The following is a 13,970-nucleotide window of genomic DNA, read 5'->3' as shown; positions in this document are numbered from 1 at the left end:
ATCTCCAGTGCACTAATTGGGGCAGGCAGAGGAAGCACGAGACGTGCCATCAATATTGTTGTGGCTGGTGTAAGTCCTCCATCGGCAACGGAGGGTGAAAGAACAAGAAATGATGCGAGCTGGAGAAATCCCAAGGGAAAAGGAGGGAGATCGGCAAGGGAAGCAGCTGTGCTCGAATGCATCTTGCTTCCCCTGCAAGAGTGACTTCAGATTTGGTACATCCATAAGTTGTATTTGCGTGGTGTCAGGATGCTCTGTGTCTGTCTCAGCAGCAACCAACTACTGTAAGGTCAAAGCAAGTCACTGAAACTGCTTCAACAGCTGGATCAGCCCATTAGGCCCCTCATTGTGTGGGTCTCAGTTTCCAATGGATCCCCTCTTCCATTTTAACCCCTAAAGGAATTGAGGTTGGGATTTCATAGGTCTGGTGAAGAGCAAGCGCAGGAAGCGATAACTGCTGATCAGTTATTGCTTACTATTGCTTACTATTCTAATAGTAACTACATTTACTAGTAGAAATGGGAAAAGGGCTAATTTCCCCTATAATAAGACACTTGCTGTGCTTACAGCTCAGCTCCTGTTTCAGGCTGTAGGCTTCTCTGTGTATCAGTATCTTGAGCTGGGCACCTAAACTCTGATGGTGATAAAGCAAATACAGCACATTCAGTACCGCAGGACAACGGCTTTGCTTTGCTTTCCCACTCTCCCAAAGCTTTGCCTTTGGGCTTTGCCTGATTAGCCAGCGGTGACAGCTCAGGAAATGGATTCCACCAAATCTCACAGCAACTGATTGAAAAAGCTCTAATCTCTGGCAGATAAGGAGTTGCTACAGCAAAGCCAACATAAACCTGAGAGCTATGGAAGGTTGGGCTGTTGTTTAGCTGCCGTTGCTAGCGAGCTACTGTACTTGACTGCAGCGACCACCCCGTATTTAAACCTTCTCACTTAACTCAACACGTATCTTTTCAACACCATCCGAAGCGCACATCCTGGACAGCCTCAGCCACACAGGCCTGAAGGGCATTGTTTGGGGAGCTCCAGTGCTGCAGTGAGCATCCCTTCAGCCTAAAGTCACTGCAGATAGGGCAGGCAGCAGCTCCTGTGAGGTACAGAAACCCATTCCTCTCCTTTCAGAGCCTTCCTTTCCATGTTGATTGCTTTTATCCCTTGTATTTCCTTTGTTCACTTAAAAATGCAATCAAAGGTGCCTCTAAGCCCTCGAAATGCTAAGGAGGAGGTTGAGCGGTTTGCATCGTGGATGGAATCACATTGGGCATGCATCTGGCAGAGTAAAACAAGGGATCAAACTTCCTATTTCCGTGGTAAGCTCATTTGCCCGGAGCAGGATGTGTTGCAGTGCACATGGTAGAGAACTCTCCTGCATTTTCTGGTGTTTCTGCTCTACAAAATAGCTCGGATTGCTGGGATGGTGCAGCCATCTCCTACTGGGTTTGGCCTGGAATGCTGTGTGCTGAGATGGGCTTGGAAGCAGAGATTGCCACTGCTAAACATTAGCTCAACTCCCGCTTGGACTGACAGAGGCAGGAGAGTGAACAGGCATTTACCAGCATGTGGATGTCCTCAGTTGCTGCAGGAGATGTTACCAAGTCTTCAGCAGGAAGAGCTGGACCCCCATCCACTATTCATCTTCTTGACAAGGGTATCAAAAGGTGGATGTTTCCCTCCACTTTTATCTGGGGAAAGAGGCAGGAATTCTAACGGCTGCTCCTCCTACTGCTTCCAACATCCTTATGTTCCCCCAGTGCGCTGCTCCTGCAGGAATGGGGCAGGAACACGACGTGCTTCAATTCCTGCTCCCTGGGGAATGGCTTGCAGAGATTCAAAACCAAGCTGTCCTGCCTGAGCACAAGTGGATGGAGAGAGATAGAGGGATGAAGGAGAGCAAGGCAGGGATGAGGGGTGAAGGAAAGCAAGACGAAATGCTTAGCAGCCACATCTGCTCCCAGAATGTGGGTGCTGAGGTCATTTGGAAGCCTTCCCCTGTAGTGGGATGTGCAAATGAGATGCTAACTGTGATAGACCTGCCCTTGGAGATGACAGGTGTTATGGTTTATGGAAGGGGAGTTTGGGTTTGATTTTGAAGGGATGTCTCTATCTCAGTGGGCTGCGAGGGAAGAACCCAGCTTTTTCTTCTTCCTGAGATGATGCTTTTGAAGAAGTTCATGTGCACAGCATAGGTTTGACACTGTTCTCACTGGGGCTGCTAAGCCATAAACTCCAGTCCTCTTTGGGTTCCAGCTGTGTCCAACAGGACAGTCAGGGTAGACACCATTGGGGTGCCTTCCATCTGTTCCCATTTAGGCATCTAAACTGTAGACATTCAAGTGTTGTCCCTTTACTTGCAGATAAGACAAAGGGGTCTCCTCCTTATCTGGTGTCAGTGCCAGAGACAGCTTGGGTTGGACTTCATTACCTTAAAGGTCTTTTCCAGTCTGGTTGATTTATGACTCTATGATTCTATGCTGTGCCAAAGTGCAGCCTCAAATGTGTCCCTTTTCACACCCCAAAATCACCCCATTACCCTCTGTGGGTCTATACAGGAGAAAACACGCTTCATTTCTCCCTTAGCCCTCAAAGCAGGAGCTTAGGGTAGGACCCAGCTCCCGTTTTGTGGCTGGTTTCTGTTTTCTGCTCCATAGGCACTTCCCTGAGCATTCTGCACTCCAATGCTGCTTGTGCTAGGAGCACCCAGCTCTGGCCACACTGCCCAGCCCCTGCTCTAATACCCAACACTAACACACTCCGTATAATAAACCTCCTCTTCCAAGGGGTGCTGATAAGGATTTCCATTTTTAGTTGAACCATTCCGCCTTTCTTTGTCGCTGTTGCAACTGAAGCGGGAGCAGAAGCTGATTCTTTTGGCTTTTCCTGTAAATAGAGCGTTAATGAAGACAGATGGGTCAGCACTATAAACAAACCTCTATCTCCAGCTGGTTTTGTCCTGGCTTTGTTTCCCAATATAGTAAGCAAAGCACCAGCACCCCGGTTCCCATCCTATTAACGGTGTTTGCACTCCAAACGTTGAACTGGCTTCTAAGGAAGTTTAAATTAACACTGGGCTGTAGTTTTTCAAACGCTTGCAGCAGATGTTCAAGTGCCAGAACTCTTCCTTTCTCTTTGCTTTTTTAACCCACCCTAAAACCCAACAGATTTTGCTGGGTTTGGCTCAATATGGTGCCCAGCAAACGCTGAATGCAACTGTAGGTGAGCCAGGCACTGGGGCTGTTAATGCAGGAGCCTTCTCTTGTTCTAGGCTGCTGCAGGTTCTGCTCTGCTTTGCTTCTCTGGCTAAGAAGGGCAGTGAGGAGAAGCTGGCCATAGGTTTTGGATGATGGTGGCTTTGGGAGATGGTTCTCCTAAGTGACCTTAGGTCTGGGGAGGCCGAACCTCACACCTTTGGCTCTTTGGCTTTGCACACCCCCTGGCTTTGCAAGAGGTAACGTGTCCGCAGCACCCAGGAATGCTTCCTTTTTCGTCAAGGACTCTCATTTGGGCACCGCCAAAAGGTGGCACAAGCCAGCAGCAGGCACTGCCAGGGAGCTGGGTGCTGGGCTTTGCTGCCAGAACAGCGTGAGGCTCTGCCCCTTCTCCCCAACAGCCCATCTGCAGTGGTGGCAGGAAAAGCTCTAACACTCAAAAAGGCAGGACTCTGTATCCTCAATGAGCTCTGCAGGGTGAGCCTGGAGCCCTGGGATCACACCCAAGCAAGGGATAAAACTCTGGGGAGAAATCTGTTTGAGGAATTCTGGTCCATGTGCAGAGAGCCAAGAGATACGGATCATTTATGGGAACCTCGAACTTCCAGGTGCCTTGTGAAATCTGGGATTGGTGCTGAGGGTCTGCACAGGAGACGAAACAGCCTCAAAGGCCAAGCAAGGAGTAGCATGTCTTGAAGTTCATGTTTTTCTGGAGACATTGTGTGTGGTGTTGGTTTAAGAGCAGCACTGCAAGACCAAAGCTCTCCCCTCAGCCCCCTTACTGATGTGTTACCCAGCTCGTCCTCTCCTTGTCTCAATTGTTTCTGCTCCCATCCCTCTGCCTGTCCCATTCACACTGCCTGGGGTTTCATATAGCAAAAAGGGGCTCCAGATCTGCTCATGCTTTTTATACATCTTCAGTTAGAAACAGATGAAAGCAAAAATCCAAGTGATGCTGATTTTGGTGAGACAGGGTTGGTGCCTCCTTTAGCGGCATGAAATAAACCAGAGACGGATAGATGGGTGGATGGATGGATGGGTGGGTAGGTGGATGGATGGATGGATGGATGGATGGATGGATGGATGGATGGATGGATGGATGGATGGATGAGTGGGTGGGTGGATGGGGGGGGTGGATGGATGGATGGATGGATGGAAGGATGGATGGATGGAAGGATGGATGGATGGAAGGAAGGATAGATACTTCCTTACTGAAGCCATATTTTTCCAAACCTCTCTAAAATTGGTTTGTGCTTTCAAGATTGAAGTCAAGCAACTGCTGGCATGTTGATAGAAAATAGGTTAGAAATGAAAGGAAGATCAATGCATGCTACTATTTAATATTAAAAATCTTTTGCTTTAGAAATAGTCACAGTACCAATGTGGATGGATAGACAGAAGGAAGGAAATGAAAACATGCTGTGGGATATTTATTCCATGATTTCTGACGTTCCCAGCACTACATCTTGGCAGCACCGTGTCTTGTCACACACTCACCATGTTCTTTGTGAGTGTTACATCTACATGGACAGACACTTCTGAGCTCGCAGAACCGACCTTCATTTGCTGGTTAGGGAAAGCTCTACAAAATAACTGCTCCCATTTGGTTTTGGTGCTATTTTGCCTCATCCCTGCCATCTAACTGCAGGAACAGCCACAAGTGTCTCTGTGTAATGATATTCAAAGGTAAGGTAAGGGTTTGCTCATAAAGCAAGCATGCAATGCTAACAGGCACACAAAATGCCATTCACAGCAGTTCTACTCTCAGGTTATGAACAGCCCAAGTGCAGCTGATTCAAGAGATGCTCAGTTTTCTCCCAGCACAGCACAATCGGGGGTCTCTCATGCTTTACAGTTTTCACCCCAAACTCTGGTTGAAGTCCCCTTCAATCAGCAGCAGAGTCTTTGTTTCTTTAGAAGTCACCAATATTAATATAAAAACACTGTTTGAGCCCTAATTCTAGAAAACCACCCCTGCTGTTTTTACCGATCTTGTATAAATTCACACCTGCAGGTTTACTAACTGCTAACACTACGTGCCGGCCCACCTTTGGGTGCTGGAACGCACTGTATCTGCTCCATTACACAAATCTCTGGCTTTAAGAGAGTGTGAAAGCAGCCACTCTGCTTTGCTACGTGGTCACTTGAATGGGAACAGTGATTATGGGTGATTGCAGTGGGTTATTGATGATGTTTAGGGCCTCTTCAGGCAGGTTGGCACTGTTCAGTGAAGGACAGCAGTGCAAAGAGCACTCTGCTCACATCACTGCCACGGGGCCAGTCGTGGAAAAGAGATGATAAAAGGCAATGTCGGATTATCTCCCTAATGCTGGATTATCACTCCTAACAAGGTGAATGGTTTGTCTTGGCAAATGGCTTCATAAGAATCACGGATAGTTTTGAAAGGAGCTGTGTGGTCACACTTCAACCGTTGGCTGCTGCAGTTCATGTCAGCGGAGCGAAACATCACACCTCGAACGAATTCCTTTAACGTGCCATTAAGCACGGGCTGATTGCAGTGGGGAGGGCTCTGTGACAGTGTCAGCCACTCACAGGCTGTCACAGCCATAAAGCAATACAGCCCCACAGCAATCATGCTATCGGGAAACAGGCAGCACGTGTGGAGACTATGGAAGTCTACAATAAACTACACCACTGACCACTTAGAGCAGTGATACCCCTGCTAGAGAACTTCTATGTTGGACAAGTGCTCCAGAGTGCCATTATAAATCACTGCAGTGAGGGAACCACTCCATAAGCAAGGAAGAGAACTGTTACATGGTGTTTATGAATATCTAGAGGAGAAAACAAGATCAGCAAGACCCCTGTCTGTGCAGCACATCTCAACAGAAAGATTCCACATAAAACAGGATTGGTTTTACCCAAGTAGGATTACACACAAGCACAAAAATAGAACATTCTGTATTCTACATTATGTTACAAAGGCAGGCGGTCAATAAATAGGTCAATAAATTATGGGAAGCACAGAAGAGTATGTGTGAAAATCGGTGAATCTGGCTTTTAGTTGGTGCCTGATAAAGTCATTTGTGTTCATTCCCATGAAGCGCTCGAGTGATGCTTTCAAAGAGCCTTATTACTTCCCGGGAAGATAGCTTTCCCTTACAAGTGAGCACCAGATGCAGGACAGGGAGTGGGCTCCGGGACAGGCCGGAGGAGTCAGCGTCACTTGCACTTCCCCAAGAATCTGACAAATTTGCAGCTTAGTATAAATAAAGTGACGGGTCTATTGTTTCTGAGCTCCGACACCTCCTTATCACCGCCACGGCTTGCAGAAGAGCGGTGGAAACATGGCATGTGATTCCATCCTATGGAGCCTAAGGGGGGGGGCAATACCTTTATGAATTAACAACGTCAGCGCATACATAAAGGAAAGGTCCTCTCTATCTAGCTGGCACAAAGGGGTTTCCTCTTCTATCTAGCTCTATGCAGACTAAATGCAATCCTACTTGGCCGTGTGAATTGGGTTACGGAGCTGTGTTGGATGTGATTTGTTGGGTTGGGAAGAGGGACTGATTTCTTAGCTGGTATAAACTGGTGCAGTTTCAAGGGTTCAGGAAGTTTGCTGCAGTGATTTCTGCTCTGGAGACAGGACATGGATAATGCAACAAAACCAGTACTTTACACAGGAAGCTTCTGTAATAACCACACAAAAGGGAATTCTGCCATTGCCTCTCAGAGCTCTGCACAAACCTATGGGGCCCATTCCTCCACCAGGAAAGATGGGAAAGGGAATGGTTCCCTTCTGCTCCAGATACCAGAGCATCCCTGCCAGTCTCAATGAGATGGGGAGAGATTAAAGATGCTTAAGAAAAAAGGAGCAAAGTTTAACAGCTTTTTGTGCCTTTGGGATTTGGGAGCTTGAGAATTACTTGGACTTGAGATCGTGTCCTGGGTTCAATTCCCAAACCACGTCGATGAGGCCCTTGTTGACATGGGTTAGTGGTGGCCTTGGCAGTGCTGGGGAACGGTTGGACTTGATGATCTTAAAGGTCTTTTCCAACCCAGCTGATTCCATGATTCCACCATGCTATTCTATGACCTTTAATAGCTCTGGAAATCCCTATCGATACCAATCAACATTTATTAAGTACAAAAATACCTTTTTATTTCTGTGAACTTGCGTGTGCCCCTTTGGCACAAGGAACCTCCCAGACAACCCAGTGATCCGCTCTATGCCCTGCCAGGAAGTGAGACGCAGCCATAACGTGGACGGTGAAGAACAGCAAGAAGCAATGGAACAAAATATACATTCCCTACGGTCACGACTTGCCCATTCCCCTAACCAGGAAACACACATTTATCTGTACATGCCTCATTAAATAACCTTATTAAATAGGAAATCCAAAATGTACAAATTTACAGACTGAATCATTAAATACTCCCCACTGTGCACTCCCCTCTGCTTGCGCTCCCCTCTACTATCTGCAGCCACACTCTGATACCACCATGCCTTCGTATTTGAACTTGTAGGTGACCACCCCTGCATCTAAATAGAGGATAGAGATGGGATCGAGTTTGGTGGGCACACAGCAGGCCTTGGAGGCTTTCTGGGGATTCTTCAGGTGAACCAAAGTCTGGACAATGGCGTGTTTCGTTGGCGTGACGTGCTCTGTTAAGGGGTAGGCGCACACTCCGTGGCACTCGTAAGCTTCGTATCCCGCCGGGGCGATGATCCAGGAATCCCACCCTATCTCCTTGAAATCGATGTAGAGTGGAGTCTTTTTGCAGTAGTTGCCTTTTGCGTTCCTCCGGATTCGGGCAGTGGAGTCGTAAATGATGTTGGAGCGCATCTGGAGCAGCGCTTCCTCCCCAGGCTGGCCATGGAAGTTGCCAACCTCCAGGTTCTCCAAGTCCAGGAGCTGCTCGTGGTCTATCATCTCGTTCAGCTCTTGCTTCTCCTCTTTCTTGTCATTGCTCTGGTCATCAGAGAACACAATCAACAGGGGCACGTGCTTCGCCTTGGAGTTGATGTCGATATCGAGCTTCCCCTCTCCGTTCTGCTCCTCCCCTTCCCTGCTCTCTATATGAACCTCCAGCCGGTGCGTGGTCAACCCTGCCCTTCGCCAGCGCCTGATGGCTTCGGTCACCTCGAAGCTCTCCCACTCGCTGCTCGTGCCATAGATCTGCCTGGATGCCAGTGCCATTATCTTCCTCTCTTCTCCTACCCCCAGGTGGTCATTTTCCAGCACTTCAAAAATGGTGACTTTCCGGTCAAGCCCATCGTAGAGCATCTGGTCCCGTTCCACCAAGGTGTAGAGCCGCAGCTCTGCCATGGTGATCTCTTCATGGTGAGGGATGGAGACATTGAATAGAAGAGGGTACTTCCGAATTCCTGTGACACCGATAGGGTGGGAAGCCAAGTCTGGAAATGACAAAGATCAAATATTTATGAAAGGTCATAAATGCATGCAGCGACACGTGCATCAAAGTTCAGTTGATACCTTTTGCATTGCTTGGTTTTAGCTAATTCCAGGAGAGTGGATTTTACCTTTTCCCAAAATCAGACTTGAGAAAAAGGCTGCCTTTCTTTTAGCTATGTAAGGACAGTAAGATCCCAACCATGCTGGAGAGCATAAACCTGGATTTACAGATTCTCTTTCCATCCCTCTGCCTTCTAAGCACTTCCTCATCACCTGGAAGCATTATGGATTAAGAATGCATTGCCTAATACTGAAATACAAATTGCTTCAAGGTCGCTGCACAGCAACTATTTTAAATGGGGTAAACCATTGCTGTAGAAGAGGAAAGGAAGAGGGATATGGCATGAACATGAGATGGGTGACCTATAAACCACACATGCGAGAACAGCAGGCTGGATCTGTGTCTGCTCAGCATGTTTGTGCTAGCAAGTATTTCCTCCTGCTGAAACAGTCCTCAGAAACTGAGAGGAACAAGCACGAAGGGAGGAAAAGTTGCTTTGGAAGATGTAAGGGTTCCTGGTTAGGAAGAGCAGGCGGTGAACATCCCATTTGAACCACCAGTCCGCACAAATCCTGCCACAGCCTCAAACAGGCTTCAAGTCAGCAATCAAAGAGCTGTACTCAGCCAGGCACTTTTGACATATAAGTGTGTAGTGTCTGTTGGTCCATCAGGACATCTGCCTTATCTGCATTGTTTGTTTATACACGAGCAGTATGCGTTTCTTCACACCAGGCAGGAATCAGCTCATCATAGAACCCTGGAATGGTTTGGGTTGGAAGGGAGCTTAAAGCTCATCCAGCTCCAACCCCTGCCACGGGCAGGGACCCCTTCCACTGGAGCAGCTTGCTCCAAGCCCCTGTGTCCAACCTGGCCTTGAGCACTGCCAGGGATGGGGCAGCCACAGCTTCTCTGGGCACCCTGTGCCAGCGCCTCAGCACCCTCACAGGGAAGAGCTTCTGCCTAAGAGCTCATCTCAGTCTCCCCTCGGGCAGGTTCAAGCCATTCCCCTTGGCCTGTCCCTACAGGCCCTTGTCCCAAGCCCCTCTCCAGGTTTCTAATTCCTAGAGACTGTGTATTTGCTGCTGAGTTACTGTGAAGTCTGCTTGTAACTCAGGAGACAGATCAGGGCATAGAGACTATGGGTAACATGTCTGCAAAGGCAAACTGTTCATCTTCACCACTGACTTCTCCAATTTTGGTATGTTTGTAGAAAAATGATGCTGATAAAGCTGCAAGTATCGGCCATGCTCCATCGGTGCACTGAAGCAGTCAACTCCTGCACATTGTCCTGCTTGAGGCACCTTTGCTCTGCCGTTTGTTCATAAATGAGGGGTGATTCTGCTTTCACTTCCCTACAAGTCAGTCGGTAAAGGTGGGTGTTGGAGATGCTTTGCACAGCACCAGGGTAGGAGCAGACCATGAGCTGAGAGGGAATGCTGCTCAAGCTTAGCTGTAATCTCCATACTGGAGGTAATCTCTGGGGTTTCCTAGACCTTGCTATGCTACAATAAGTCTGCAATGAGTACTTACAATGACAGGGTGGAGAAATGCCTCCTGGTCATATAGATAAGCACAAGAAGCTCACCAGAAGGCAGTGGAAAGCCACATTGTATGTAAGAAGCTGGGTGAGTGCTAGCAGGGTATGAAAAGTGTTCAGTTCTAAGTCAGGATGTGACTCTGATCTTTAGCTAGGAAATCCATAGGGTGATGTACCTGCTACTGCTCCCAGTGCCTCCCTGGTAGAATCAGGAAGAGAGCTCTGGAGTCCATAGGAAATGAAAGATTTCCCTTAAGACCTTTATTCAAGTTTTAAGGACTGATTAGTCCCATTTAGAATGGAGACATTATGGGCCATGGGTTAAACAAAGAGCTGATGCCAGCTGTGCAGTGTGTTATAGCTCTATAATAAGAGATTTAATGGATAATGGGAGCACCATTACTGCCAATTTTCAGCAGGCAGGTGAACAAAAATGCCCCATGGCCTGTTTCTACTGCCCTTATCATTGCAAGCGATTAATTCCCTATCAGAAGAGCTCTTTAGCATGAAACGGATGGTTCTTGGTTATGCGGACTCTGAAGACACATAGCAAACATGCATAGTCCCTTTAACCAGGTGCTTCTATGAAGCTGTCTTAACATCAGCCGTCTGTCTCACTTCACGTCTTGCTGGTTTGGATCGGGAAAGGGGAGAGAAATACTGACATGGCAGGGAGTGAAGCCAAGTGATGGCTACAGCAGGGCACAGAGCTGTGAACACAGCAAAAGGTCCGTCTGCCCCTCTCCAGAGCTGCAAACCTGATTTTGCCAGTGGGATGATGCTTTGCGTCACTAAACCACACTGGAGTTTATGTTTTAGCACCTTGTACTGGACCGTTTTTATCCCGTTTATTTTGTATGGCTAGTGCAAAATGGGAAAAGAACGATGCACGTTCCTACATGTGTCTTCATTTATACTGATGAGCAGTGACAGGCAGGGCTGTTCGGGTGAGTAGTTGCTCACCAGTGGATGTTAAGCGCTTTGCCACCAACCCTTTAATAGATTTCTCTGCACTGAGGAAAAGAATACGTAAAGAAGGTTTAAATCACATTTAAACCAGAAGCAGGCTGCTGGTAAAGTGTGCCCAGGCCTGGCAGAAGGGCAGAGCAGAGCTTTTGGGTTCTCTCCTTGTACCTCACTGCATCGCGACACTGAAGTGACTTGCATGGAGCCTCTCCTTACAGGTCATAGCTTCAAATGGCAAATGGTATAGGGAGAGTAATAACAACTTTATACTACATTAGTTAGGCTAAGAAAGGATGAGAGAAGCCCCTCAGCAGTTTGAATAGCTACATCTGCCCCTGAGTAGTTAAACCAAATCACAGCATTCGTGTTTGCCCACTGGAGTGATTGGTATTTGAGGTTTAGTTGAAACACATTATTAACAGAAAACCTGTATTGGAGCAAATAGGGACTGACAAAACCGTGGAGTGTTAGCACTGAAACATTCTCTTGTCCTCATTGAGCTGAGAGGAAATACTGAAGCAGAAACGAGTCACAATCAGGCTTTCTTTTCTTGTGATAGGAAAGATTCTACTCTCCCAAAGTAAAACCTAAGGGTTATCCAAAGTTCTGCTTCATGTATTTCTATGCATCTGTGCTCAGATGCCAAAGAAAGATGTTACAAATCCCACGAGGATCGATAGCGAGAGGGTATTAACAGAAAACTGTATTTGGTTAAGCTCATAATAAGAAAATACTGCACCTTTGAACAGTGTGTAAAACCATTTCATAGGAGAATATTGCACCTTTGAACGGTGTGTAAAACCATTTCTTGCCTTAGTTTCAAACATTATTTAAGGTATCCATTTGATACGATGTAATTGTAAATGATGTGAGTCACTATGGGGATAATGGAGCTGATGCCTTTACATTATACCTGGTGCTGCCCAAACATTAAACAAACACCTTCCACCAACACCTCCCAGTCCCAAAAGTGAAAGACAAGGGATCTATGTCACTAGGAGTGGGATCTGGTAACCCTGGTGCCTCTTCCTAATGCTATCCTCATTGAAAGGCCTTTTTCCCCCTAATACGGTTCACGTTCTGTGCCTGGTGAACACATCTCACACCGACTATAAAGATGCTCATTTCTATTTCCTTCTCCTAGAGACTGCACATTTCTTACCTTCATTTTTGAAGCTCCTAATAATATTGGCAGACGGCATCGATGTCCTATCAGTGGCAAACCTGTTGTACAGCTCGAGCATGTACTCTGGCGGATCCACCTTGGCCGATTCATGCAGGGGAATGTCGGAGAGGTTCAAGGTCTTCAGGAACTCGTTCTTCATGTTCTGAAGCAGCGTGTTGAAATCAACGCCGTCCTGCTCGGAGAGGATCTCGTCGAAAAGCGGCACGTCTTCCTCCAAGGAAGAGTGCTCCAAGCTCAGGATGGGACTGCAAACGGTAAGGTGGACCAAGAGACAGAGGGCAGCCCACAGCTGGGGGACTACAGAATCCATGGCTTCGCTGGAGCCTCCAACCGCACTCAACAAGCTCTAGCTCTCGTGTGGGCTAAGTGGCGGTTTTATCCCCTGTGCTTGTGTCACGGAGGGATGACAAGTTTGGAAGCTCTTGTCTTGAAGCTTGTGATCCGTCCTGCCTGTCTCCCCCTTCCCCCTCCCCAAAAGCAGGTCTCGGTAATTGGATATGGCTTGCTCTCTCTGTGGTCGCCCTGCCTCTCTTATCTCGGGCCGTGTAAGCTGTCCACCAGATTTGTTGCTATCTCGCAATCCCCTTTCCCTTAATGAGGGCTTTGTAAACATTCTGCGCTAGGACACGCCGAGATAGGACAAGTTTCTTCTCCGAGAGGAGCTGCCCTTTCTCCCTGCCTCCGGGAGCTGATTCTGCCCAGCACCAACAGCTCCCAACCATGCATGTTTTGAGCTAACATGGGAGTTGTATGGAGTCTCCATCCTAACGCACCAATTTCATGCAGTTGCTCCCTGAAGGTAACAACTCTGCCCTTTACAAACCCATCTCCTAACTATTCCACGTTTCTGTGATTTCAGAGCTAACTCCTTACGTTACGCTTACAGAAGAAAGGAAAGGCTCCATTCCTCTTTGCCTGTACAAAGGGAGAGGAGCTCTAGGTGCCACCACAATACTGGAGGTACGAGGCCCTGAACGCAGAGGAGCAAGCTGAGCGAGGAGATGAGTGAGGAGAGTTTCTCACATCACAACTATAAAGCTTTGCAATGGCTTTCTGGAAAGAGCCCTTTGAAGAGCCATCAAATGCCAGCCAGGAGCATGGCCTGTAAAGCTGGGACTTCATTTTCCTTTATACAGGCACCATACACTGCACCGGCACCACGGTTTAGTGCCAAAGGATTTGTTATTTCTTTTGCAGGGTTTACTTTTGCTATAAACCACTCTTCCCTGAGCTGAACATCAGCACCAGTTGGATGCGAGGGCTCAGTGCTGAGTGCCATACAGATGCTCATAAACAGAGAGAGAGCTGGAGCATTTGCAATGGGTTCAGAAACTCCTTCCTTTTCATCTGTGTGACTTGGCAGGTTGCAGTTCTCCCTGATTTCACCTCTTTGGTGGTGCTGTGGGTATCTAAAAGCTCTTGAAAATACACAAAGGCCATCGGACTACTCTGTCTTCACCTTCACATCAGTTCAAATAGCTGAGAGGCTCAACATGGAAGTGATTTTGCCAGAGACATGCTACAATTATTTAGTGGACCTTTTTGCTTTAGTATGGGAATTTCCACAAGATGGGAGCACTGTGCATGCAAACATGCGTCTGGGTCATCTGTAACATGGTCC

The 13,970-nt window shown here is 47.6% G+C and overlaps 1 protein-coding gene across 1 annotated transcript; it reads right to left on the bottom strand.

Moving 5' to 3' along the window:
* Positions 1–7,318: 7,318 nt before the first annotated feature.
* Positions 7,319–12,775, bottom strand: BMP10 (bone morphogenetic protein 10). Its single transcript, XM_065659100.1, has 2 exons — positions 12,326–12,775; positions 7,319–8,601 (listed from the first exon to the last, which is right to left on the bottom strand). The coding sequence occupies exons 1-2, from the start codon at positions 12,657–12,659 to the stop codon at positions 7,658–7,660; spliced, it is 1,278 nt and encodes a 425-aa protein (XP_065515172.1). The 5' UTR covers positions 12,660–12,775; the 3' UTR covers positions 7,319–7,657.
* Positions 12,776–13,970: the final 1,195 nt, after the last annotated feature.

This window comes from Lathamus discolor, chromosome 22 (genome assembly GCF_037157495.1).
Source record: "Lathamus discolor isolate bLatDis1 chromosome 22, bLatDis1.hap1, whole genome shotgun sequence".
Lineage (NCBI taxonomy): Eukaryota > Metazoa > Chordata > Aves > Psittaciformes > Psittacidae > Lathamus > Lathamus discolor.
The sequence above is the reverse complement of the archived record's forward strand: the minus strand, read 5'-3'. Positions and strand labels throughout refer to the sequence as shown.